Genomic DNA, 27,791 nt, shown 5'->3' with positions numbered 1-27,791 from the left:
TGACACCACACACAGAGGACGGCTTCCACCTCTACCCCCTCACCTCCATGAATGAGCCAGCGCCGCGCCATGCGGACCACTGAGTACGCTACTCACATGTCATACAGCCGATATCCGATGGCGGAGCCTGGTCTGCTGGGGTGAGATCCGGGCTCTCTCATCCGACGAGGATCCGTGCTGCTCACTACGGCTCGCCACACGCTTGGTTTGTCCATCCTGCCTGCGTGCTGGTCAATGGGACTCTGTGATGGTTGGGCGGCGTGCGCACACGAGGTTCGCTCACGTTCACTCTCCCCTCTCACTCGTCCGGTCACAAACACAGGCTGCCAGGGAGCAGTGTGTGTGTGATGTAACGAGGAGCAGCCTAGCTGCATGGAGGTGGGCGGGGGTAAGGATCTCGTGATACTGCCGTAGGAAGGGTGTGTTGTCGACTGTCACGGCCTGATGAGAGTGCAGTTTTAAAGCATGTTGGGTGATGCGAGACGGTGGCCAGGAACGCAGCTTTTTGAAACCCTGCCGCGACAACTACAGCAAGATGTATTGGCCTCTGTACGCATCAGCGTACGCCCCACTCCACCCTCTTCTTCCACTCAGTAGTACAGTCCTCTTCAAGGCCACTGGATTGGTTCTTTGGTCTCCATAGAAACAGGAGGATGTGTCAGAGGTAGGGCTCATTACGATGCCTTCTCTCTCCTCACCATCCTATTTTGTTTTCACTCCTCTTTCTCTTTGCCCATTTCTCATCTCCTTGCAGAGACTACACCCCCCGCCCCCCACCTCCCAATCCATATCATTTCACAAATCGATGCACCTTCTCTGTAGTGTCATTCAAAACAGACAAGGCTGTCCAAACCATTCAGGACGATTGTAAAGATGCCCCATGAACACCGTTGATGATGTCTGCAGAGCAACAATGAATATGCAGCAATCAAAGATATTTGTGGGGGAAAATAAAGTTGGAAACCATGAGAAATCAGAATTCAGTGCGATACAACGCGGCTATTGTATCTCGCACAAGGTATCGCAATATTAGAATTTCAAGTTCGAGAGATTTAAGGCAAGAGTCTTCAAAATGCTAAATGTGTCTGGAATGCATCTCATCTTTGCATCTCAGTTTTGACACCAGTATCCTATATGCAGCGTGGCAGGCAGACAAATGGCCCCATGGACAAAAACCTTGTAAGGGTCACTTCTACAAACACATAAACGGTCTCAAAAGGATGCGTTACATCAGGGCCGGGGCTCGCAGTCTTTCTGCTTTGTCAGAGTTGAGACAACAACTCTGGCTTTCAGACCTTTGCTGTTTTTTTAATGAACCTGCAAGTGGCTAATTGTACGCGTATGTCATCGAAGCGCAATTACACCGCTTGTACTCCTAATTATCAAGGAAGAGTGTTGATCCCTCCAGCTCTGACATGCTCTGATGAGCTGCGCGTGCGCAGTTGAACAAATCTGCATGCGTGCGTCGTCTGCATATATTACATAGCTCTTTGAGACAAAACAATGCATCCACACACCTCTCTTCATCTCTGAGCTAATTGTTGGCAGATTATCTTGATACGACAGCTCGCTATCAGTGGCAATGTGTCGCCTCCATTACACATTAGGTGTGGGATGAAACACTGACATTGTGATTGTTTTCTCTCACGGGATCAATGCAACACGGTTGTTGCTTTGACGAATGAAGACAAGAATGGAGAAAAAAATGGTGGCATCATAAACAATGTCTTGAGCCAATGATTACTAGCGGAGATCATAATTTTGTGCAACTGATGCGCACAAGTATAATTAGCATGAGAAAATCATTCTTTGTCGTGTGATTGTAACCCGTGGTGACTTCCAGTGTGACATAAAGGCAACACATTGCTGGTAGGCTGCGTGTGAGCCTTGACTTTTATTTTGCGTCGTTGGTTACGAGATGGGAGAAACGCTACCTGGTCAGAAGCTTACGGACACGTAAACATTTCAAATGAAAAAAAAAGTTTGTGTCAGCGAAACCTGTTTTTTACGGGACTATAGAAGCACTAGCCCGCTTCGGGCACCTCAGACTAGAAATAGGCGGAGCAAGACCAGCGGGTCTTATTTTTACAGCTATTTACTTCTTTCATTCGGTCCAATCACAAGTCAATAGTTGGTGAAACATAATTAAGATAAAATTAAGATATGCTTTATTTGTCCCACACTGGGGACAAAGTCTCCAGTCTCGTTCTGTCCCGGGCCGAGATGCTGCCTGGCCAGCAGACAATGCCATAATGGATGGCCGAGGCCACCACCAAGTTATAGAAAGGCTTAAGGAGTGACCCCTGAACCCCAAAAGACCTCAGTTTCTTGAGTAGGAAGAGTCGGCTCTGTCCTTTCCTAATCAGGGTGTCCGAGTATGTAGACCAGTCCAGTTTGTTGTTCAGAAGAACACCTAGGTACTTGTAGGAGGTCACCCTCTCTATGTCCATACCCTGGATGTTCATCGTTGCTGGTGAGGACTGTTTCCTGCAGAAATCCACAACCAACTCCTTAGTTTTCCTAGGGTTGATCTGGAGGAGATTCTGCTGGCACCAGTCCACAAAGTCCTTCGTCATTCCCTTGTACTCCCGATCGTCCCCCTCTGTAATGAGGCCAACAATCGCAGAGTCATCGGAGAACCTCTGAAGGTGGCAGTTTGGAGTGGCGTGTCTGAAGTCCGAGGTGTAGAGGATGAACAGGAATGGAGCCAGAACAGTCCCCTGCAGAGCTCCAGTGCTGCAGAGAAGCCTGTCCGACTCACAGCTCTGCAACCTCACATACTGTGGCTGGTTTGTGAGGTAGTCTATGATCCATGCTGTGAGATGGTGGTCCACTCCGGCGTTCTGCAGTTTGCCTCCCAGTAAGTTGGGCTGGATGGCGTTGAAGGCACTGGAGAAATCAAAGAACATGATTCTCACAGTGCTCCCAGCCTTCTTCAAGTGTGACAGCACTGCGTGGAGGAGGTAGATAATGGCGTCTTCCACGCCGATGCCAGGCTGATAGGCAAACTGCAGCGGGTCCAGTGCCGGGCTCACCAGCGGTCGAAGGTGGGCGAGGACGAGTCCCTCCAGCGTCTTCATCAGGTGAGACGTCAGCGCCACCGGTCTGTAGCTGTTCAGCTCCTTAGGGTGGGGGGTCTTGGGCAATGGGACCAGGCCGAAGTTTTCCACAGCTGTGGAGCTCGGCCCAGCTTCAGGCTCAGGTTGAACATGTGCTGGACAATGTCACACAGCTGGTCAGAGCAGGTCCTGAGGAGCCGGGAACTGATCTTGTCTGGACCTGCTGCCTTCCTCACATTTATCTTCCTCAGTTGGTTCCTCACCTGCTCTGTTGTGACGGACAGGCAGGAACCAGGTGACAGATTGGGTTGTTGAGAGCTGGTCGAAAGAGGAGGGGGAAGAGAAGAAGTTGGTTGAGAGTGGTTGCAGTTGGTGGTTGGGGGAAGGGACAGACGACTGGTCGAAACGGTTGAAAAAACGGTTCAGTCCATCTGCCCAGTCCTTGTCCTTCTTGGAATGTCATGGCCTGAGATGGTTTTCAGGCCCCTAACGGACACCAGTGACAATGCTGGCCTGCAACTGGTCCTTCCAATTTCATCCTGTATGTCTTCTTCCCCTCTCTGATCTTTCTTCTCAGCCGAATCTGCACGGCCTTCAGCTCCTCTCTGTTTCTCGACATAAAAGCTCTCTTCTTCTCCTTCAGGAGGGCCTTTATGTCGGGATTAATCCATGGTTTGTTGTTGGAAAAACACTGTACAGTTCTGGTGGGTACGGCGTTCTCCTCACAAAAGTTTATGTAGTCCGTGATGGTGATCAGCGAGTGCATCAATGTCCTCCCTATGAACATCGCTGAAGAGTTCCCACCTGGTTGTGTCGAAGCAGTCCCGCAGAGCAACTTCAGCTTCCGTGGACCATTTCCTGACTATTCTGGTAGCACGACATTAGCTTGATCAGAATCAATAGAAATTGCACTCATATCGACCCCGACATTCTGCGCACTGTAGGCAGAGGTGACATGATGATGTTAGGTTTGTCCTACAATTGCAATGTATTGTATTCTATTTGTATTTTTGTTTAATTGGTACCTTTTCATCATTGTAAATGTTTAATATTTTTATCTTTAATTAATATAATTGTTTTTCTCATTTGAAGTAGGGAAGCCGGACCGATTGATATAGCTCAACGCAGCGTAAAGTGCCAGTTGTGCTGATTGAGCGAATAATGTCCCTATGTGGCAGAAACGCATTTTAACTGCATATGCAGCGTTGCACCACTCTGGAGGCACTATAGCAACAGCAGTGCACCGGAAAGAACTTAAGAGACTGCCGAAGAAGAAACAGAAAAAAATCAAGGGTTTTTTTGCCGCTAGTCAGTAGTCAGCTATATCGTAGTCCTGATTTTCCCTGGCCAGTTGTACAAACAGGTGAATATTGCCTGCCCCCCCTCCCTCCCATCAAAGCATGTCGCGTTGAATAAAGAAAAGTTTCCTTCGTATCAAAGTGACGCTTACGATTTTTAGCGTTGCAGATATGGCAGGGAAAAAAACACGAGGAGGAAAGTCAAGGGTCCAGGTGAAACAGAGCAGAGAAATCAACGCAACAAGCAGTTAAGAAGTAAGAATTCACTCACTGACGAAAGTGAGGGTCAGAATGCGGAACAGGATGAGTCGGCGAGGCGAGGCTACATAAATCCGCTTCCAATTAGGATCATAACAATACAAAGCCAACATGTACGTGATTGGAACATTATTTTTTTTACATTCCTCTTTCCATATCTTCTCAAAAACACATGAGCCAGTGGCTTTGACAAGCAGTAGCGAAACCAATTTACCTGGCTCAGGCATACTGAGGAATGCATGCACTGTTACTGATGCCAAAAGCACTGCACCTCAACACAGCACGCAATCGCTGTCTCCCTTGTGAGACAGCCACCAACCAGCTGCAGGCTGGTCACATTAAAAAGAAATGAGCTGGCGGGTATTCACAAAGCAGCAGAAGAGAAGGAGTACCTAAAGGTAGTACCTAAAAACACTCAACTAAGAAAAGTTACAAAAACTAAAGTCTCTCTCTCTGTCTGCCCCCGCCCCCTACCTACCTACCTACTGTGTGCTCATACAGCACAGGTGGACATGGACCACAGAGTGCTTGTAGGCGCAAGAACTCAAGGTTCAAAATAATATACCGGCACAAGTGTCTCAAACAAAGGTGGCCCCGCCACACAAGCTATGAGCCCATTATTCTTCGAAGCAAGTTTTATTGAATGAATGCTTAAACACAATGATAGTCATATTCTTATTGGAACCCTCAATTGAAAGTACGTTATGGCGCATGGCAAGGACTGTCCACCTCTGCCTCAATTGGAGCATGGAAAAAACCCTGTTACTATATTAGATATATTATTGTTATTTTATTATCATGCTGATTACGATCACCCGATGTGCTAGAAAAAATAGCGCAGATTCGAAATGATGAAATATATATATATATATATTGAGAAAGGTTTTACAAATTTACATACATTTGTCAACCAGTGTAAACAACCATGTAAATGTAGCAAAACGGCCATCTCCAGCTGTCAGTATATCTTACATGCAGGTTCCTTTTTCACAACTTTTGTGAAACGTTGCATGTCATGTAAGCTGTCCAGCTTGGTGCCGAGTTTCTCCCTGGTCAAAGTCTGAAGCGGGAGTCGCTGACAGTGACCTGGATGAGTTAGCAGTCAGGGCACACACGGAGGAGCGGTGAGGCTCAAATGCTGTTTCGAATTGACAAAAGAGCCGTACATTCATGGTTTAACTGAAACACCTTTCAACACTAAAGCTCAAGCTCCGAGGCAACCATGAGTGCGCACGCGTGTACAAAACACAATTATGTGGTTAAATTCATTCTCAGCACATTTTCTGCCCAACTCTGGCCCTGCCCACCTGGACATGCAGCGAGGTGACCTTTTTTTCATCCTAGTATCACATACATTGGCCTCCTGTGCACAGTCCTTAGTCACCATATGCTTGCTTGAATCCCACCGGCCACGTAAGATCTGGGCCAACAGGCTGCACATCTGTTTGTACGGCAACAAATACATTGCGCGTCTCCTCGACTGTACATATTGTGGCACATGACTAGGACACAAGCACCAGTGCAGACCTCAAACTGCAAATGAGTTCCAAGCTGATTTGCTCATATAAGTCTCACTGAAAGCCGGCTTGTAGTCAAATTCCTGAATCAAGTACATTATTAAAAAGACAAAAATTAAGAAATAAAAAGAAGGCCAGGAATGCAGCGCGTCACACATGGACAGTCCGGCCAGCAGAAATGCTGCAAGACTCCAATTCAGTCGGTTTTCACAGTTTAAAAAAAAAAAATCATTACAAAAGAAAAAGCAACATATCCACACATTATCCTAAATCAAATGAAAAGGAGCAGAGGAGAAAATAAATCTCTTTTTAGATCAAATACATTTCACATTTATACTTCCGTCGAGTCTCTCTTTATACATGATCAATCTTTTTTTTTATTATATACTCTGCAGATCACTCTCTTATAAAATGATAATTATAAAATGATAATAATTTAATATATTTGATGTAATAACCTTTTTGAATATAACTTTTGTCTCTATGTTTAGATGGCAGAACTTCACACCTCTCACTATTATTTTCCTTCATATTCTTATGAGCCTCATATACTGTTTTAAACATTGAAACTGACGGTTTAAATGCTGAGAGCAAATTCATGAAGGCCTTTCAAATTTAGAATGACAATAATGATCTTGGAAACGGTTCACATCATTTTTCACTAGCTGCTGTCGGGTGCATTCTCACTCATTTCCAGCTCAACACTCTGTGATTGACTGCTGACTACTCCATGATGTACTTTTCTAACTTTTGCCGGGTGTCACCAAGAACAAGCAGCGACCCTGAACAGAATGTGCAGTGGTGTAAAGTGGCTCAGACTCTTTTGAATTGATTTCACACATTCGATTGGCCACCAAAGAGCAAGTTCTGGACAATCTGACACCTCCAAACAGAACACGTGTCCTTGTTCTTGTTTGGGGTCTTTCTTATCAAGCCGAGACGAGACACGCTGCAGTGTTGACAATCATACCTCTGCTCAGTGCATACGAGCAAGAGTCCTGCTGCAATAATCTGACTCGCACGCCTTTTCTTCTCCCAGGCTGCTTCGTGTGTGTGTGTGGGGGGGGAAGCCACACGCTCAGGAAAAAACTGTGATTTCTCCAACAGAGTGGCGTTGCACCCTGGTGCAATAGGTTATCAGAAGTGTGTGTGGGGGGGGGGGGGGGGGGGGGGGGCGCTACAGCCAGGCAGAACAACAAAATGCTCTTCCACAAGATGCACATCCACTTGTGTTATTCATCAAAGAGAATTAGTCATGATTTACAGCAGGTTAATCAGCTTTGTGTTCAAATGAACATGCCCAGTTTTCACACTCGCTTTTGTGATATTTTTGTTTAGTGTTGTGCTGAGATTCCACAAGGTGGCAATGCATCACCTCTCCACAATCACTGTAATTGTTCATCCGTTTCAGTTTGCAGACAGTAAATAAACATTAACCAATGCTTCTTTTTTTTAAACCAAGAAATACTTTTCAGATCATTTTTAAGCTATCAATTACAGATACATATATATATATATATATATATATATATATATATATATATATATATATATATATACATACAATACAATACAATACAATACATGCTGATTTATATAGCGCTTTCACAACAGCAGCAGCTGTAACAAAGCGCTTTACAAAACAGTTAACATAAAGTAAAATAATAAACACAACACATAACATAAAACACGGACAGTCGTGCAGTCCTAACCACTTTTCCGTCATATATACACACACACACACACACACAGTATATATATTTTTTCTTATTGACACTTCTAGTTGATGTGAAGAAGTGTAGAAGTGTCCTGGTCCATTTACATCTGTCCACAGCGCCATTGTTCAACAACATTGTTGATGTGTGCAATCGTCACACTGGCTAGGAAACCTCAATTGAAATGCAATGCGAGAGGTTTTGCTGTCTTCGTACAGTAAAATGCTTTGTAAAAAATGTCATGCTGCACAACTCTGAACCATGATGCATAGAGGGCACAGTGCGAAGGTTACCTGCTGTGGTCGATTTGGCCTCGAGCCGTCGAACATGCGAGAAAAGACAGACGAGACATTCAAAGGAGCCCTAAACAAAGAGCTGTCTCATAGCTACTAACTGTCACGGAGAGAAAGAACCATATCTTGGGCCCCCTCAGGCTTGTGCTGAGACTTGATTGCAAAAGATAAGACTTTTCGATAAAGAGAAGCCAACACACACACGATTCGCACACTCACACGCAGCATGCACCTGTGTTACTGTCATCCCCATTAAGTAATAGCCAATCAAGGATTATTTTCATGTTTCCCTTAGTCTCAATTTTCAAATGACTGCAAACTCCCAGGGATCAGAATATAAAAACGATCTGACAAGGTTACAGAGACACGTGTGTTCTGCCAGTCACTATTTTCAACAGCTTTTTGAAAACGGCATCCATGCAGGGTTTAAAGGAACTCAGACATGTGAGCCTCGACAACACCAGCTCAGAGGTCTTACGAGTGAGCGTGTGCGTTTGTGTGATTTGTCATCATCACGACTGGTTGCAACTTTCCACAGTGATCACCCACACTTACACACCATCGCCATCCTCTTGTTAGCAGCGTCCTTAAGGGATAATCTATTGTGGATTTCCACTATTTGACTTTCTTCTCTGAAGTGCCACTCTGGCATTTAGAGGGGTGAAATTAGGGCATTCGAGTGAAACAGCAGATGGCAATGGCAGACAGAGAGGCAGATCAACTTTGGGCTAAACACCTTCGCAACTGAAATGCACAAAATGTAATAACACAAGAAAAGTGCAGCCTCGAGATTCAGCAATAAATTATTTACATTTCCTCGGCATCTCTGTCAATTAGTGTCTTCATTACTTCAAGACATGAGTTTTGCAAACTTGTGCCTCCCGGGAATCCTTACGGGACAAACTCCAACTCAACATAACTGACTTATTCACCCACTAAATACCACGGGAATTATTTATTTTTTGGAATGTTGCGACATGTTAATCAGAAAGGAATTTGGCCAAATGTCTTTCAATTAAATTCAATATTTAAATCCACACTTCCAGATATCACATGTGCGGTACCACAAGCGTCAATTCAGGGAATCCAATGATTTATACTATATATACAGTATATATATATATATATATATATATATATATATATATATATATATATATACTGTATATATAGTATATACGTCGCCCGGCCAAACAAGGTCTGCGTCAGGTGCTGGGGAACCAGAGCAGCTTGATGAAAAATGGGCTACTGGAACAAAGCGGAGATGGGCGAGATGCGACAACCTGGCTCTGTTGGAATGCTACTACTCAAGCAACCCTAGTCAGAGGGGTTACATGCAGAGAATGTGGGCTAAATGGTTACTTCGAAACCCACGGTCACGGTTGACCACAAAACAACTAGTAGCTCCATGTTCCAACATTCACAAACGGCAACTGCTGTCACAACTTGAGATTGATGCGGTACTACGCAGGTTCCATGGTGAAGGGCCCCAGGCTGCCAGATCAGAGGAGGAGGTCATACCAGAGATTGGGAGGCAAGCCCCAATGAATGAAATGCTGAGCGAGGCAGCAACTGACCTGAAAGCTAAGATCATGGCGAGAATGAAAGCTGGGCAACCTAGAAACCGATTACAACGGCTATGTGAAGTACCACCTAAAAGTCTCATGGAAAGTGTGACTGCAGCACTGAGGGCGATCCCTACCGTAACGATCACGGAAACCAATGAGATGATATACGCTTCAGCATCAGTGATCCTTGAGATGCTTGGCTATAAGAGCAACCATGGAAGCCATGAGATACGTTACCCACCATGGAAAAGACGGTTGGAGGTTAAGATCAAGGCGGCTCGGAAAGATGCGAGTCAATTGACGGAGGCCCAGAGAAGTGTGATGAAAAGGCCGATACCCGAGAGGTACATCCAGATGACCATACCTGAAGCACTCGAAACTGCTAAACAAAGGCTCCAAGCCCTGTCCAGCCACCTAAAGCGGTACATGAAAGAGAATGAGGCCAGACGAATACACAGGCTGTTCACAACACAACCTGCGAAAGTGTACGCTGAGTGGCAGGGTCCTAACAACAGAGCTGACCCACCAAGACTGGAAACTGAAAGGTACTGGAAAGGCATATGGGAGAAGGAGGTTGCACATAACAGCAATGCACAATGGCTGGTGACCCTGAGGGAGGAGCACAGCAACCGCCCTGAACAGAACCCAGTTACCATAACAGTGGCAGACATACATGAAAGAGTCTCAGATATGAAGAACTGGACAGCACCAGGCCCGGACATGGTCCACACCTACTGTCTAAAGAAACTCACAGCACACTCCATGAGCGCCTAGCAGCACAATTGAACCAGCTGCTGAGGGATGGGACTCACCCAGGATGGCTAACCGAAGGGCGAACAATCCTGATCATGAAGGATCCCTCAAAGGGTGCAGTCCCATCCAACTATCGGCCAATAACCGGTCTCTCCACAACATGGAAGCTCATGTCAGGCATCATTGTGGCCAAGATAAGTGGACACATGGATCAATACATGAACGAAGCGCAGAAGGGCATTGGTAGAGATACCAGAGGAGCCAAATATCAGCTCCTGGTTGACAGAACAGTCACACAAGACTGCAGGTCCCGACGTACCAACCTGTGCACAGCCTGGATTGATTACAAGAAAGCCTATGACTCGATGCCACATACATGGATCACTGAATGCTTGGAGTTGCATAAGGTGAACAGGACCCTAAGAGCCTTCGTTGCGAACTCGATGAGGATGTGGAAAACCACACTTGAAGCCAATGGCAAGCCACTTACCCAAGTGTCCATCAAATGTGGCATATACCAAGGTGATGCACTCTCCCCACTGCTGTTCTGCATAGGACTGAACCCCCTTAAGCCAAGTAATCACCAAGACAGGCTATGGATGGAGCTACAATCAGTCACCTCCTCTACATGGATGACATAAAGCTGTATGCTAAGAGCGAAAGGGACATAGACTCCCTGATCCACACGACCAGGATCTACAGCAGCGACATCGGGATGTCATTCGGGCTTGAGAAATGTAGTCGGATAGTGACTAAGAGAGGAAAGGTAGTCCGCACTGAAGGGGTCTCACTCCCTGAAGGAACAATAGCAGACATTGAGGACAGCTACAGGTACCTCGGTATACCACAAGCCAATAGCAACCTCGAACTGGCAACAAGGAAAGCGGCTATGGACAAATACCTCCAGCGGGTGAGGCAAGTCCTAAGAAGCCAGCTCAATGGAAAGAATAAGACCCGGGCAATAAACAGCTATGCCCTGCCAGTGATCAGATACACTGCAGGAATAATAAGGTGGCCAAAGGAAGAGATTCAGACCACGGATGTTAGGACCCGAAAGCTCCTAACCATGCATGGGGGGTTCCATCCCAAATCCAGCACCCTGAAACTGTACGCAAGCAGAAAGGAAAGAGGCCGGGGACTAGTGAGTGTGAGAGCCACTGTCCAGGATGAAACATCCAAGCTCCATGAATACATCAAGGAGAAGGCTCCAATGGATGACGTACTCAGAGAATGTCTCAGACAATGGGGAACAGAAGATGAGGCGCTGGAAGAGGGAAAGCCTACATGAAACGCCATAACCAGGTGGCTGGCAGAGTCAACCGAAACATCTGTGCGGAGTATGGACTGGAAACCCCAAGGTCAAAATGGGAAACACCTCCGAAGGTGGCGGAGAATGACAGAGCGAAGATCCTGTGGGACTTCCAGATCCAGACTGACAAGATGGTAATGGCGAACCAACCAGATATCGTGATCATAGATAAAGGGCAGAGGAAAGCCGTTGTAGTGGATGTAGCGGTCCCAAGTTATGGAAACATCAGGAAGAAGGAACATGAGAAACTCGAGAAATACCAAGGGCTCAGAGAGGAGCTGGAGAGAGCCTGGAAGGTAAAGGTGACAGTCGTGCCTGTGGTGGTCGGAGCACTCGGGGCAGTGACCTCCAAACTAGATGAGTGGTTGCAACAGATCCCGGGAACAACATCGGACATCTCAGTCCAGAAATGTGCAGTGCTGGGAACAGCAAGGATACTGCACAGAACCCTCAGGCTTCCTGGCCTCTGGTAGTGGACCCGAGCTGAATGAGGGACGGACACCACCCGAGGGGGGGTGAGACGAGGAATGATTTTATTTTATACAGTATATATTACTTATGTTTCCAACATCTTGAATTATGTGTTTTTTGCTGATGATACTGGGAAGAACCATCAGCATTTGCAAACTAGTTAAATTTCTCTACACATCTTAGGTACATTTTAGGTCAAAGTTGAATGAGAGAGTGATTTGATTGGAAATGATGGAATAAATTCATGCCTATATCTTCCAAATTAGGTCTCATTCTATTATCTCCATCTAAACCCAGTTGCCCCATAATCTGACAATCATTGCAGATTTGCATAGTTCTCCTGCACACGCAAGTGGATCATCGCCGGCATAAGCAGCCAAAATCCTCCACTCGAGTGGTATAAAGCAGCTGAGAACGAGCCATCATACTCCCCAGTCTTTTTTCCTGCCCAGAGGAATGCACACAAATCTTCCTCCATCACCTCTCAGCTCCCCAAAAGGCAGACGCCACCCCTCCCCACCCCCACCCGTTACTCCACCCCCGGCTTGATCTGAGGCTTCATGGGGAGCTACGGAATTGCAAATGCAACCTATCAGACAGGGAGATAGATTTGAAGTGCTCCAAGGCCCGTTTTCCTGTTCTTATAGGGGCAGGGAGCTGATGAAAGGATGAAATGTGCAAAGGGTCACATAGTATCACTAATCTCTCTATACACCTAATTTACCCGAAAAAGTGGCAACGCATAACAAGAGTGGAAGCAAAACCCAGGTTGCAAGTGAATAGGATGCCTCGACAGGTTTCCGAAGGATGGGCAGAGATTGTAACAAGTGGAGGCTCAAGCGTCACACTAATGTCACACATGATTTTGTGTGGAAATGTAACACCTGTGTTCCGCTGCCACAAATCTTTGGACCTTGCATTACTGTTGGAGGGAGGACGTTGCGAAAGGGACTTTGGGCTTGTCCAACTGCGAAAGAAACAAACGTCAACTTCAACCTTGGCATGGAAGATCAAACAGAAGATTGGATCATGTCTTGACTATTGACCACATCATACATCGTGCTCGCAGAGTGCCCTTTTGGCTGATATGTGATGCAACTGCAGTGTGCTGCACGCCGTAAAGCTGTGTCAGCGCAAGTAAAAGTAGTAGCTCATCTTTAAAGCGCTCATTATTGTAATCTCATTTTACTTAGGACGTTGTCAAGCTAAGATGTTGTGCTTGCACGCATATCGCTTTCGGAATCCAACAATTTACGCAACGCAAATCCCCATTTGTCACGTTCTTGCCTGCCTGACCACTTCTTGTTTAGTCTGCTTGTGCTTTCGGCAGAAGAGGTATCAGTTGACATCATGCGTCATGAGGCTGTTTAAATCTTTTTCACCAAAATCCAAATAAAAAGCAAAACACACCCACAATAAGAGAGGATCGATCCCACTTTTTTCAGATCGATGCCACTAGTAATTTTCAATTTACAGTGTAACGTTTCTATTAAAGCGATGTCAAATAATTTTAAAGAAAGATATTTTGTTTAGTCTATGTTGAAAATCTTTCATGCAAATAATACAGGTTCAAATGTTAGTTGTTAAGTGTGACACAGCAAAGCTGGAAACTAAGCATTTGAACAATTTATGTCAGCCACGTGGAAATTGCGTTCACAAATACACGTATGCAGTAGATTTTGAAGCTAAACACTATCAATAGACCCAAAGCATTGATATAAACCTTATTCATATGTTACCACTTTGTAAAATGTTCATTCTGTCATCCATGCCATTTACTTTTTTGGAGCAGAATGGCCAGAAGGCGGCACCGGTGACTGGTACCGGCAGCCTGTTTTCAGTACGCATGTGCACTCGCTCAACGCTTATTGCGACATATTGTGCAACAAAAGTGACAATGTGTTGCCCAAGGGCATGCGCGCACCCTCTTATAACTGCTCATGTGGCCGTGTTGATAAATATTCATGATCTCAGTTGTTTGTTTGCGTCGTCTCTGAAAAAGTTTTTTTTTTATTTCCAAGGGAGTTGCCCGGGTTTGACGTCGCTTGGGCAAAAATTTGTGGATTAATTTGGTCTTGCTGTGAAATGACGAGCCACGTAAATCACTCGTGTCTTGACCGCTTCCTCGCAGTTCTTCTCGCAAGCACAACGAAGACGTCTGTTAACCGCATTACGAGATGAAAAACTAGAAAATATGCCGACATAATAGTGCATCTGTGAGGAAGGTGACCACCTCACACATCAATGACATTAAATCACAGAGCAAAGCCCTGAGATTTTTGAAATATGAACGCAAACGTATGGAGTATGATCTCTATATTATTCCGGCGAGTGTTATGCAAACACTTTGCCTGATCCAAATCTTCATCACTATTAGCTTAATTTAAAACACTGTTACACTCGTGTTTTTGCCAATCGCGTGAATACACAACACTGTTTTGTTTTGGGGGGGGGGGGGGTTGGCAATGATGAATACCGTATTTTCCACACGAAAAGGCGCACTGGATTATGAGGCTCGCCTTCAATGAATGGCCTATTTTGTAATGTTTTTCATATATTAAAAGCACCACATTATAAAACGCAATCTAAAATGCATCCACTAGATGGAGATACACTCAAGGAAATGCCAACAGAACGATCAGTAAAATGTAGGAGACTGGACTGTCTCATAAGTGTTTGTTATTTATTCATTTGTTGTGTATTCACAAACGAGGATATCACGAAATAAATTCTGTCGGGGGTATATAGAATTTATTTTGTGATTTCCTCACTTGAGGCTCGGAAGATGAATGAATGAATGAATGAATGAATGAATGAATGAATGAATAGTTTCATTGAAGGAATCCTTAATTTACGTTTTTCGGAGATGGTCATGAACGCCTCTCGAGTCGAATGGCAGAATAGAAGGCAAGGAGACAGACAAAGACATACCTGTATTTGTTGAGACTGCGAAACCCATTAAGTGTGATACAAAAAATGGTTGTGATCAGAGCACAAATGCGCAAAAGCAATATCTCAAGGCAAATCTTATATATTCTAAACGGGGCGTAGCTTTCAATCAATACTTCACTTTCATTTTCCCAATGACTGTTGCAGCACTTTCGTTTCTCCAAAAATGGTTCCAATACTTTCATTTACGATTAACATAACCGTTGCAGCACTTTCGTCTCTAGCAGGTTCAAATAAGACCTTGGGTGTGAAACCGCAAGTCAGTAAAGAGGATGCATGCACAGCGTTGTCTGGTACTCATCTGCAAAGTTTTCAAAAATAAGGTCGTTGCTTAGGCAGTTCAAAGCAAGGTCACGCCATAGTCAAAGTATGTCTGTTTGTAATATGTCCTCAAGCTGATAATGCACATAGTTAAATAATGGCTTCACTAGTTAGCTTTAGTAAAACTGCGCTTGCTTTTTTTTTCACCTCTCTTACGAGTGGATGTCATCGAGAAAGGCTTGACAAAAAGAACAGATGTTGGAGAGACGTGCAGTACTACATAATTAGAATTCATTCCAACATGCAGCCATAGACTGGAAAAGGCAGACAGGATGCGCTCCTCTTGACCTGCGTGCATACAGCAATGCCAAGCGAATGTCCACGCTTTCCGTTGCCTTTTCTGGGAATGTTGCCGTGGCCGACTTGGTGGCCATCGACATTTTGTTCTGTCTGTTAAATCCAGAGTCCGTTGGTTTTGGGTCTGTTAAATCGAGGTTCCACCATATTTTATCATCAAAGAGATGCATGAATTAGAAAGCAACATTTGACAACAAATGTTACCATATTTTCCGCACTAAAAGGCGCACGTAAAAGCCTTCCATTTTCTTCAAAGCTCACAGCGCGCCTTAAAAACCGGTGGGCCTTTTGTATGGTCATTACGGCAATATGTCGACCCCAAGATGGCTCCTTGCTGGAGACATTAACTTGCTGTCGGTTCGGTGAACTGTGTCCCTGCTTTATTAAATAAGTTTTTGTTGCAGGGCCGAAAAAGGGAGAGCTTTGGTGTTATTTTTTAAAAACGCACACTTTATTAAATCTTAAAATCTTCATGAAACAACTTCTCCATTTCCAGCCTCTGATTTCACACATGAACTCAACCCAAATTCAAATGATGTGAAAGGATCCACTACTCCTCCCAACACTAGCAACATGCCGGTTATTGCTTTTGAAGTTACTATTAAAAAAAAAAAAAAGACCAGAACGTGACCCAAACTTAACATTTTGGTTCAAAACTATTTTGGGGGAATTACTGCAATCAAACAATTGATGTGATTTTCAGTCAGACTTGTGCACCTCTCAACAGGTATTATGGTCTTCTCTTTGAGAGCTAACTGCCCAGTTGGACCCAGGTTTGAAGGGAGCTTTTTCCACTCGTCATGTTTTATCTCCTTCCCCAGATATTCAAAAGGCTTTCGATCAAGTCTCACAGAAGGCCACTTCAGGATTGTTCAATGTCTGACAACTGACGGAAACTTTGAAACACTGACAGAATAAGTGCCAATGGAAGCGATTCTCGTCCGTCCCTCGGACTGCCAAGAAACCTCTCCAAAAAAAGACGAGAGGCATTTTGGATATGAGAAACAGGAGGAAGAGCAGTAACAGTATAAGAACGTTTTTTGTTTTTGTGTGTGCGTCAAGTGGTCAAAAACTGTTTCTAAATGCTGCAGCTCTTGTGAAGGTGACATATATATACAAAGATGTCTGTTGTGAATGCATTAAACTGTGTTTTTATCCTCCTCAACAGTTTTCAAAGGCATCAAACACGACAACACTGTTTTGGAAAACCAAACGTTTTTTGAGGGAGTGACCCACTATATTTACATAATTGTCCTTTTACTAACATAATTGTTTCAAACTGAGTTATAAAATCCAAACCACGCCAACAAATGTGTGCCCGAGCATCATTACAGTGTGACATCATGAGCCTTAATGTGCAGCGCAGCATTCTGAATGCAAAACAATGGAGGCACAGGAAGAGCAGACAGGAAATATACACATCCCTCCCCTTTGTCTCTTGGCCAAAGGATTGGCAACAGAACTCAGCATAAGGAAGGGCACAGAGAGAGCCACGTTCTTCTGAAGCCAAAGCAACTTCTCATGAGCCACACGACCGCTTTTACTCTGCAATCAAAACTGCGTTCCAGCGGGCCCTGTAATTAACTCGAAAAGAATGATGAAACTGAAGCTGCAAAGACAACTGGATGCTTTTAACGACACTCCAAAACATTTTGGCAGTGAAGCCTCTCCTTTACTGCTCTGTTAAAACATTTGCGAGTTCTTATCTAGAGGAGTCAAAACATTACAAATAGGCAAGAGCAGTAAGTAAAAAGGAAGGCCTTCTATCCTTTCCTTTTTCAGTCATCCACAGGACAGAGTATTTGTTGCTACATGGAATTAATGGCAAAACGGTAAACAAACAGGAGCCAGTAAAAAAGTAATTAATTAATTACTTTGAAAAAACAACCTGACGACCCCTGGAGCTCACGGCCATCAACTAATGCACTGCAGCGGAATGTGCGAAGTTGAACACAATAAAGTTAACTTCATCAGAGTTATTGATTATTATTTTGTTGACATACACACTCTATAATTGCTGCCTTTTTGCCTCCTTGAGTCTGGCGCAAAGGGCACGCTTGCGGGATCTGCTCCATGCAATTAATAGGCTTTGCAGTCTTAATAAACCACATGTAGATAATCAAAGGTTCTGATGCACACATTCTCCATAATGAGCACCATAAAGCTTGGGAATTTAAATTTGAAATTTTTCTTTCGATTCAACCTATTGGCCATTGGCCAAAATCAGGAGCCCTGAACACAAATAAACAGGGCGGCTCGATATTAGCGGCTTTATGACCTTAGAACAGGGATTTTCAGAGGTGAACGTAAATGCTCTCTGCCAATCCCACGAAATGTAGCGATGAATCATTTCACAGATATCCGTGATTGAGATAACAGACAGAAACAGGGTTGTGAAAGAAGACAAAAAGAAGAAGCGAGAGCACATTGGAAATGTATCCAACGGTTCGTCGGCCGCTCCGCATTGGACTCGCTTTTGATGACAGCTAAATTGAATTTGCTGGAAATGAGCAACCCAATTACTGGAAATGCACAGCCAGAGCTGACAATTCTACAGCCTGGTTAGGAAGAGCCAAAAAGGAGCAAATGATATCATTAATAAACAGATGAGAAGAATGACATTTCTCAATCTCAATATGTTTTGTGCCTGTGTCCTCCCCCAACAGCTGTTAAGTGTTTTATTCCACCAACGGGGCTAACGAGCCAAAGCCAATTAAAGAACATACTTAACGCAACAAGACTCAAATCCGTACAACCTTTTCTTAAAATAAATAGTTTGCTCTGTTTCGGGTGGGGGGGATGTTTGGACTTGTTTAAAAGAATCATTTTCATTTCTTTCGCCAGTTGATAGTTTGTGTGTTTTCAGGTCTGGAGGGCAAAAAGTCTTCCAATATTAAGTTTTCAAAGAAACTGTAACCACTCGCTATCTCACATTGGCACTATGGCCAAACTAGATTATTAGGTAATTGTCTTTGACGTTAATCTTGCAGTGCTTTCAGCTCTACCGGTGCTGGGTCAACACAATCACCTCAGCTAATAACGTTACGCTTGCACGGGCTCCAGCAGGTCACATGCAGTTTTGATTTGAGAGAGGCACACGGATGCGGGATTTATGCTCTTAATTTGGCAAGCGGTAGTCAAAAAACACACACACTAAAATCAACGCAGAAAAGCTGCTTATTATTTATTAGTAGGGTTGGTGCTGATTGCTTCATGCTCACGGCAGGAAACAGGATCAATCTGGACTTTGTGTAGCATTTTTGTTTTCACTCTCCAGGTGAGTGCGTAAATAGTGGATTGAATTTTGAGCTCTAGATGAATCCAAATTTATCGGGGGGGGTTAACATCAGCAGGAAGCAGGATCACTGGCTGAACAATCCCGCTGGCAAACTTCACTCTAATAAACAGACTTGGGCGGCAATAAATAAATAAATAAATTATTGGGCATCGTGAGGCTACGACGGTGATCATGCAGCACTTGCTCTTCAAATGCAACTATTAGAGTACAGGGGAGTTGAAAGGTAGACAGTGAAAAGGAAAAAAAAAATCAGCTCAGTGAGAAAGCGTGGAGGCAGACAAGAAAAGAACAGAGGTACAGATTTAAGTCAGCCCTGTGGGAAATGTTTGACTATTTCAGTTTTGCAGCTGCGCGGATAGCGATGAATGTGCCCCTTGAGATTGCATCGAGTCTGAACAGCATTTGGTTCTACTACGTTCTATCATTTTCAAACCACATCTCTCAGAGCGAAGGAAACGGCAGGGGCCTGTCCCAAACAAATCAACAATGTCTGCGCCTCTCCCGCATGCACTCGAAGACTCATACCTTCGACACCGCCAGCATAAATTGGTATTTTCGCGCATTTGGTCCAGCTAACCTTTCTGTACAGAGAAATAAAAAACAGGAAGGCATTGGCTGTCTTGCTATGTCCTCAGAAGCCATCTCGCGTCTCTCCAGCACCTAGCTAAGATTATTTTTTGTTTGTTTACAGCATCACGCAAATATTCCTTTGCGGATTTGCATAAACTTTGGGGCAAAGGTAGAAACTACTAAATCCTTTTTTTTTCCTTTCATAGCTGTGAAAATCTCAATCCCGGAGAGAAGGTACGGGTTTTCTACAAATTGTTTGAACAATTTCAGGCTCTTTACAGTATAACGCACATTACCGCCATCTGTAGGACTGCAATATTTACCACATTCACTCATTGCTTTGCAATTTTGCAAAACGCATCTTCAGCGTTTCCTTGACAGCACACGAGGCAACGGAAGGCTTGAGTAATAGCGCGATGAAAACCATGTAAATCAGTACACACATATGCTCTGTTTTAGGCTTCGCAGCAGTTCCAAGATCCAACCTCATTCTGTAAATTGTGCGACAATCTGCCAACCGACATTATTTAATTCACTTCCCTTCGTCACCGAGTTTTCTTTTGCTTTGTCCAGCCTACAACAGAAGCCATGCTAACATTCCACATTCAAATATGCCACAAGTTCACCTCTGTTGTGAACATGCACATAACAGCCATCAAAATGCAAACTCCACACAGGAAGGCCGCAGCCAGAATCGAAGCCCGCACCTCTGCACTGTGAGGCGGACGTGCTAACCAATCACCCAAAGTGCCGCCAGGGAGTTTAGTTCAGTCAAATTGGTAGCTCTGTGAATCAGCAAATTTTAGCAATTGTTATCTGTTGAAAAATCTGTATCAGAGGAAAGTTTGTGTTTTTGTGGGAGGACGGGGGGCAGGGGGGGGGCTTAAATCTTCATAACTTTGCATCAAATGCAGAGTGTGGATTCAATCATATGAACTACATTTTGTTAAAAGTGAAAAAATATCAGATGAACTGGGTGGAGTGTTATTCTGGGGACGGGAGGGATCGTGTTCAGGGAAGACCCCAATCTATGATCAAATATTTTCAAAAGCTTTGTTCTTGGGGTGAAGCCTCTTCTTCTTTGTTGGAGGATTGATTGCCTCCATTAGCAAACAATCCAAGCCAACAACAAATCAAATCAAACGACAGTCTATGTCTTTGAACGTTGTAAACCATTGACGTGCTTCAACCGAGTTCCTCGGAAACAATCACAAATAGAAGCTTATCAAATGGAAGGAAGACATATGAGCGAGGTATGCGCCAGAAATAGCAGGCCTCATTGCTGCTGCGTTACCAAAAACAAACCACCCATGATCTGACGCGTCAGAAACTTCTGAACGCCGCTGTTTAAAAATAGAACAAGCTCCTATTATACACTGGGATTTATTTGTGGGCTGTGCTGTGCACGAGCCAAAAGTGGGTTATGGATTAGTCGCTGGCTGTTTGATGACGAAGCACGCAGCCTTGGGAGGCGTCTTTTGAAAACCATCACCAACCTTTTGAAGCCTCCCTAAGTCTGTCCCCACTGATGGCGCCGCCTGCGCTCACATCTCAGCATTTGCCGCAAGACGCTCTCGCAGCTCGGCTTGGGCTAATGGGTGAGGAGAGCTCCCGGGCACATCCAGTCACCATGAACGTCATATTTCATTAAGACCAAGCTTAGTAAGCTCTGCTCGCTGCGCATTTGATCACACAAGTCGCGATGCGGCTTTGGGTCATAAAAGGCTGAGGAACAGCTGGTGACGACTCGGGACGTTACCACACAACAAAGTGACGCATCGGCCACACTCGGGCTGATGCGTCGGGGGGGGTGACTTTGAGAAGTTAACAACACAACAGTGGGGAACACGCTACTGCGCCATGCTCCTGTGGCCGCACGGCGACAAACAAGTCAAATGGTACTGTACCCAAAGGAAGCAGACTTCCACTTGCGACATGGGACGACTCCTCGGCTGCCAACAGACACGATGCTTCCAGGAGGCTCGGAGACTTGGACAGGCAGGGAGGCGTGTCGCCTGTAGGAGAACAGGTGACAACAGGTTACGGGTACAAAGGTCACAGGAAAGAATAACTCAACTGTCAGCGTGGAAGGGCCGCTACAAAAAGGCCAACAATGTGATTCCGCCTCATTCACGCATCATTCGTTTTCCCTTTGAGGAAACAAGGCAAATTTGATCCTTTAAGTCCGTTTTCACTTTTATGTGCTCCAAATAATGATGCTAATGACATTTCTATCATTTTCACAAAATAGTGAATGCAAAAAGACCCTCGGCATAATTTTGCCATCACTGTTAGAGGAAGATTTGAATATTTTTGAACAAACCTCATCGTGATAACAGTCCTTTTTTTTCACAAAAAACTTATTCAAATTATTCCGCACAATGGAGTTCCAAAATATTTTACAGGTTGTAAAGAAACTGAATATATGCCGACACGCTATCTAAATCACTGTCTGCCCTTCAGTGTCTCAAACCTGGCCTAGGGACCACCTTTGAATTGCAATTGGTTGCACTGGGAGAATAGGTCCGGGTTGCTTGTGGGGTAGCTGTGAATAGGACTATGAATATGACTTGCAGTTTGGAGTCCGATAGCAAGGTATGCACTGACAAGGAATGAGTCCAGGCAGATTTTTGGTGGATGTAAATAAGAAAAAAAAAATGGTGCTCTTTCTGTGCATTTCATCCCGGAAGAGCCCAGTGCTCCGGGCTTTAAAAGAAGCCGAAAAAGTCTGATCACCTTCAGGAAATAAGTGAAAAGCCCGCCTCCACCGGGAGGTGATGCGGCGACGACATTGTGTTTTAAAATGTTTCATTCGCATCATTCCTTCAGTCCTTTTTTTCCTTTGTACCACCACTTGTTTGTTTGTACAGATTTGCATTCAGACTCAGACTCTTGTCATAGCAGCGACGCTCCCACGTAAGCTGGTGCATGCAACGCGAGCGGCGTACTGGCTGGTCTGCGAACATTAAGGCCATTCAAGTGTTTGATCTGGGGTCGCCGTGGCAACGGCAGAGAAACTGCTCTCCTCGTGGCAAGCCAGTGCACCGGTAACAAGATTTTGAAGCTGCGTGAGGCACGGCTGTGGTAAGTTGTTGTATTCATTCTATTTGTTTTGAATCGCATACGGAAAGTAAAACATTCCAGGTTACACTCCAAGGTGCTTGAATTCCATTTGTGTAAGCACAACAACATTTGACAAGACTTTGCAACACGGAATACTGGAGTAATTTGCAAAGGAGGTGCCATGATTAACCTCTAAAATGACAACGTTAAATCAACTCTAATGTTAAACTTGTGCAGACTGAATCGAAATGTCTGCCTCAAGGGAGTGTTTGTTGCAAAACGGCGCCGCACGATGAATAACAATGAACGCCATACTGTTGTGAAGTCAATTTAAACTGCTGAACACACACAAACACAACACACCAACCGGACCAGCAATCCTCTTTTGCAACCGCACTTCTTTCCATCCTCCATTCAACCCATGTTTATGCGCTCATGTCAAAATAAAGACATTGTGGAAATACAACAGCGGCGACAAAAACACTCTTTGTGACGATAGTTGATGTTCAGCGCGATGCATCGTGAGCAGTTTTGTCCTCCCCTGATCACAGCTGTGACGTTTGTCATCTTCTTTCTTTCACTGGACACTATTTCCCCAGAGACACTCCTGAGCCGTGCCCCCATCAGACACGAAGCAGGCATGTTTCTCCAACTGTCAACGCGCACGCGCACTGCCACTCCCACGGTCTACCGGCTTCTCTCAAAGGAGTTACGTCTCTATAAAAACAAAAGAAAGCTCACGCGGCATGGTCATTCAAATACCCAATCGCCCATCCTTCCATTTTCATTCCTGCTTTGTCATCATTATGGTTTGCGAGTGAGCTGGAGTCTGCGCCAGGTGACTTCGGGCAACCCTGGTCAAGTCACCGGCCCAGCACAGCACACAAATCACAACGGTGGCTTTTTTTTTTTTCTTCAAGATTTGGTTTGTGGCTTTGCCAAGCTTCCACGAGCCAATGAGCAATCGGCAGAGGTTTCTTTCGTGCGGCTCACGCTGTAATCAGCTACTATTTGATGAATGCTGCACTGAGGCACTGAGTCATATCATTGAGTTCAGTATGCCACAGCTGCCGGCGTTTGCTGTTGTTTTGGTTTAATGAATAATTCATTTCCGAACTGCAAATGTCTGCTCTCAGCTACAATGCAAGGAGCTTGAAGTAGTTTCCTGCCTTGCATTAATTACAGTAATAGTTATTTTTTCCCCCCTCATTTTACATGAATGGCATTCTGCTGCAAAAAAACTGAGAAAAGTACCAGCAAGTGATAGGAACCAGAGTGAATGTACCAAATGAACAAGAAATTTCAATGAGACTTGCTTTTCCAAAACAGGGCTGCAGCCACTGAAGAGGAAATTGCTTGCTGATCCACATATTTGCTGCATTGGCTTTTGTTTTTGACTGGTGTTTCGAGCTTTATTCTGATTTCTACTAAGAGATAAGGCTGCATGGAATTGGACTCTGGCTCTGACCCGCCAACCACTGAGGATTCTAACTCGAGCTGAAATGAGTCCTCAAGTCATTCAATTTTTAAAAAAATGCTCGAGGAACAACCGCATCAACATTGTTCATATACTGTCCATGACAGTAACATGCCACCAATGCAGTAAGAAGGCCAATTTCAAAATAAACCATACCTTACCATTTGGGACATCAATTTCTAGGTTAAGCTTTTATTTTGAAGTTGTTCCCCGGAAGCATGTCATGGCGTAACGGCTGACATGACTCACATTCCAGACTCTGGAACCGTTTGCCATTAAAATGTCCCTACCGACTTCAACACGAGGACGTCCTGAAATAACATCCATCCGTCCATTTTCCAATTGGCTTCTCCTCACAAGGGTTGCGGGTGTGCTGGAGCCTAATGCGAGTGTCTTCGGGTAGTAGGCGTATAACCTGAACTGGTTGCCAGCCAATCGCACGGCACACATAGACCAACAACCATCCGCGCTTACATTCACACCTGGGGACAATTGAGAAAGTTCCATGAACCTGCCTCGCATGTTTTTGGAATGTGGGAGGAAACTGGAGTACCCGGAGAAAACCCACACAGGCACGGGGAGTACATGCAAAGTCCACACAGGAAGGCCGCAGCCGGAATCTGCACTGTGAGACGAACTTGCGATCAAGTCGACATCGTGCCGCCCCTTGAAATAACGTTCAATCGCCAATTAAGAGCCCGTCAAAAAAAAAAACAACAACAACAACTTAATAATGCTGATAGGGTACTCTATGGTGCCTGTTGCCAGTGTTTCGTGGCAAGCGCCAGCCCGACACAGTTACGGTTCCACCAGATCATTTTTGAATAAACCAGACTTACTCAAGTGTGTTGTTTTAAAATCTCTTCGAGGTTATGACGTCACTTGGTCTCATGATGAGAGATTTGTCTAAAATCTCAGCAATGTGTCTCGAGAGGAAAACAATATGCTGCTTTAATTTAAGTACAAAATCGTGAATACCTAATAAAGAACATACATCTAGTTTTCATTTTTTTCCCAGTGGAAATGTAATTTTTGTCTTCCATACTTCTAACCAAGAAAATATAGATTTGATTTTATCCATATACGTGATTAGTCTAGAGCAGGCATGTCCAAAGTCCGGCCCGGGGGCCAAATCCGGCCCGCGGTCGAATTTCATCCGGCCCTCGGCCCCTGTCATAAAATCAGTGACGTCTGGCCCGCAGGTTGGGCGCAATGGAACACGTGTTGCATTGACTGAGGTCTCGTAGACTGGTGAATGATGTTTCATAGAGTACTGCTTCCCTCTAGTGGCTAAATGAGTAATAGCATTTAGACACTAGTGGGCATCACTCACGAGTTAACAAGACATCACTCCGTGTTTAAATATTGACTGATACGTCATATTTCAAATGATCCTTGCAGTTGTGGAAATGTGTATTGCTTGTTCAAAGGTTTTGTGACTATTGAAAAGTCATGGTGATACATTTTATGTTTCAAATCAATCAATTTGCACTCAGGAGACTTCTGTTTAAGAAAAAGTCAAGTGAATAAGCAGTTGCATGTGATATACAGTGCACTCCGCTTAATAGAACACCGGTTAATAGAGTAATCCGCTTAATAGAGCAAAAGGCTCTGGAACGGATTTGCCTAATGCAATTTCCTATAAAGATACTCCGCTTAGTAGAACAGATCTCCGCTTAATAGAACAGGCCGTAAGCAATGAACATTGTAAACTAGTGGTTTTCGAAGTGTAGCTATCGCGATACTGTACCACTATCGCGAGAAAACGCGGTAGTTCTAGCCGTATACAGTAACAGGTAGCACGCGTCACTCCACACATAGACACACGCATGTCACAATGGCTTCAACTTCATTCAAGAGACGAAGGCGAGAAGAAGGACATACTCAGACGATACGATGCATTGCCGGATTCTCAGAAGGTACGCCCGCGGTTTCCAGGACTTCCCTCTTATCCAGCGCATTGAGAGGGAAGTCAACCGCAAAATTACGGACTCCTGTTTCCAGACAAAAGTAACGAAATTTTTCTCGTGATTTGAGATGTTTGCCTGAAGTTGATTAAAGTTGTTGTTTTGTTGTTTGATTAAAGAAATGGACGTCCACAGTCGAAATATCTCTTCTAACTCGTCAGCAGGGGTTTTTCTGCGTTCATAACTTGGTCGTCGATGTGTCTGAAGGTGTACCTAATAAAGTGTCTCCGGTTAATAGAAACTCCGCTTAGTAGAACAGAAGCGCTTCGGCCCAATGGTGTTCTATTAAGCGGAGTGCACTGTACCTGTTTCAAATGAACCAAAAGAAATTCTTAAGATTGTTGAAATTAAAATAAAAATGGAAATGTGAAACAGACTGGCTTACTAAAATTTGTAGAACAATATTGTTGTTCAATGTAAAGAATGTCAGCCAAGGTGGCCCCCCCCCCCCGACATTTTACCACATAAAATCTGGCCCCCTTGGCAAAAAGTTTGGACACCCCTGGTCTAGAGAAATAGTGGGATAACCAAATATGAAAATTCGGTCGCTGAATCCCGAATTCTTGCTATGTTGGTTAGGGCGACATTCGTATCAAAGGCAATGCGCGGACAGATGTGACAGTCATGTTGGCAGGGCCAACAGTTCCAGAAAAGGCAATGTAAAGGACGTTAGCTTTTGGCATCGCCGGAGGCACGCAGTTCAGAAAGAGTGTGTCACGTCTACCTGTTCATATCATTTGAGTTTTCAGTTAGCTTCTCACTAATACCTGCTTATTCTATTTATACATCTTTATTTATATAGCGCTTTGACAACACCTGCAGTTGTAACAAAACGCTTTATAGAACAGTTAACATAAAGTAACAAAAATAATACCTACTTTTAAAGACCGTAACTTTTCATTATGTTTCCCATTCACATGTTCCTTTGATATTCTTCGGTCTGTTATGAATGGTTTGATCATTCTAGCATTCATATTTTTAGAATGGAAATAAATGGTTTCAGTGTTTTTCATTCAATAGCTTCAGCTCCGCTATGCGGGACTGTGTTGTCGTGGGTTAGTGATGGGGTGTGGGTCGGGAGTCATTTTTAATTCATGCTAAGGCACTTTCACACGGAATGTTCTTTGTTACAGTAAACAGCTTTTTTTCTTGTCAAGCCCTAAGCCTTAGCATCCAAGGTTAAAAAAAAAAAATGGAAGCGTGCTAATATCGTGGCTTGGGAACGTGATATATGGGGTAATAGCAGACGTTCCTGCTATTACCCCATCCCATGAAGGGCGAGCAAGAAAAATCAGGATAAAGCTGAAAACTTTTCAGTATCAAGCTTTTTAAAATATATACAGTCTAAAATTAGCGACAATTATTTGTTATTCCATAGGCCATTTTTCGGCCCCAAAAGCAGTACTAATGTACAAATGTCAATATTTTTTTTTTCATAATGGGTGTTTTTAGGCCACACACACACACACACACACACACACACACACACGCACACACACACACACACACACACACACACACACACACATACGCACTCATCAGATGTAGGCGCTAAAATGGGCTCTGCTGAAAACGTCACTTAATTCAATAGAAATGGTTGCATTAGGG

The 27,791-nt window shown here is 44.3% G+C and overlaps 1 protein-coding gene across 5 annotated transcripts in view; it reads right to left on the bottom strand.

Annotated features, from left to right (window-relative positions):
- The window catches only part of LOC127596242 (IQ motif and SEC7 domain-containing protein 1-like), a 114,746-nt gene that overhangs the window by 62,172 nt on the left and 24,783 nt on the right, over nt 1–27,791 (bottom strand). For 3 of the 5 annotated variants that reach the window (XM_052058504.1, XM_052058505.1, XM_052058513.1), the window contains one exon: nt 21,584–21,691. In XM_052058504.1, coding sequence (XP_051914464.1) covers nt 21,584–21,691 — 108 coding nt within the window. Of the gene's footprint in view, nt 1–96; nt 750–15,172; nt 15,346–21,583; nt 21,692–27,791 lie in introns of those variants that run through there. The other 2 variants (XM_052058508.1, XM_052058507.1) reach the window with 2 other exon arrangements.

Source organism: Hippocampus zosterae, chromosome 2 (genome assembly GCF_025434085.1).
Source record: "Hippocampus zosterae strain Florida chromosome 2, ASM2543408v3, whole genome shotgun sequence".
Lineage (NCBI taxonomy): Eukaryota > Metazoa > Chordata > Actinopteri > Syngnathiformes > Syngnathidae > Hippocampus > Hippocampus zosterae.
This window is presented reverse-complemented; position numbering and strand designations above follow the sequence as displayed.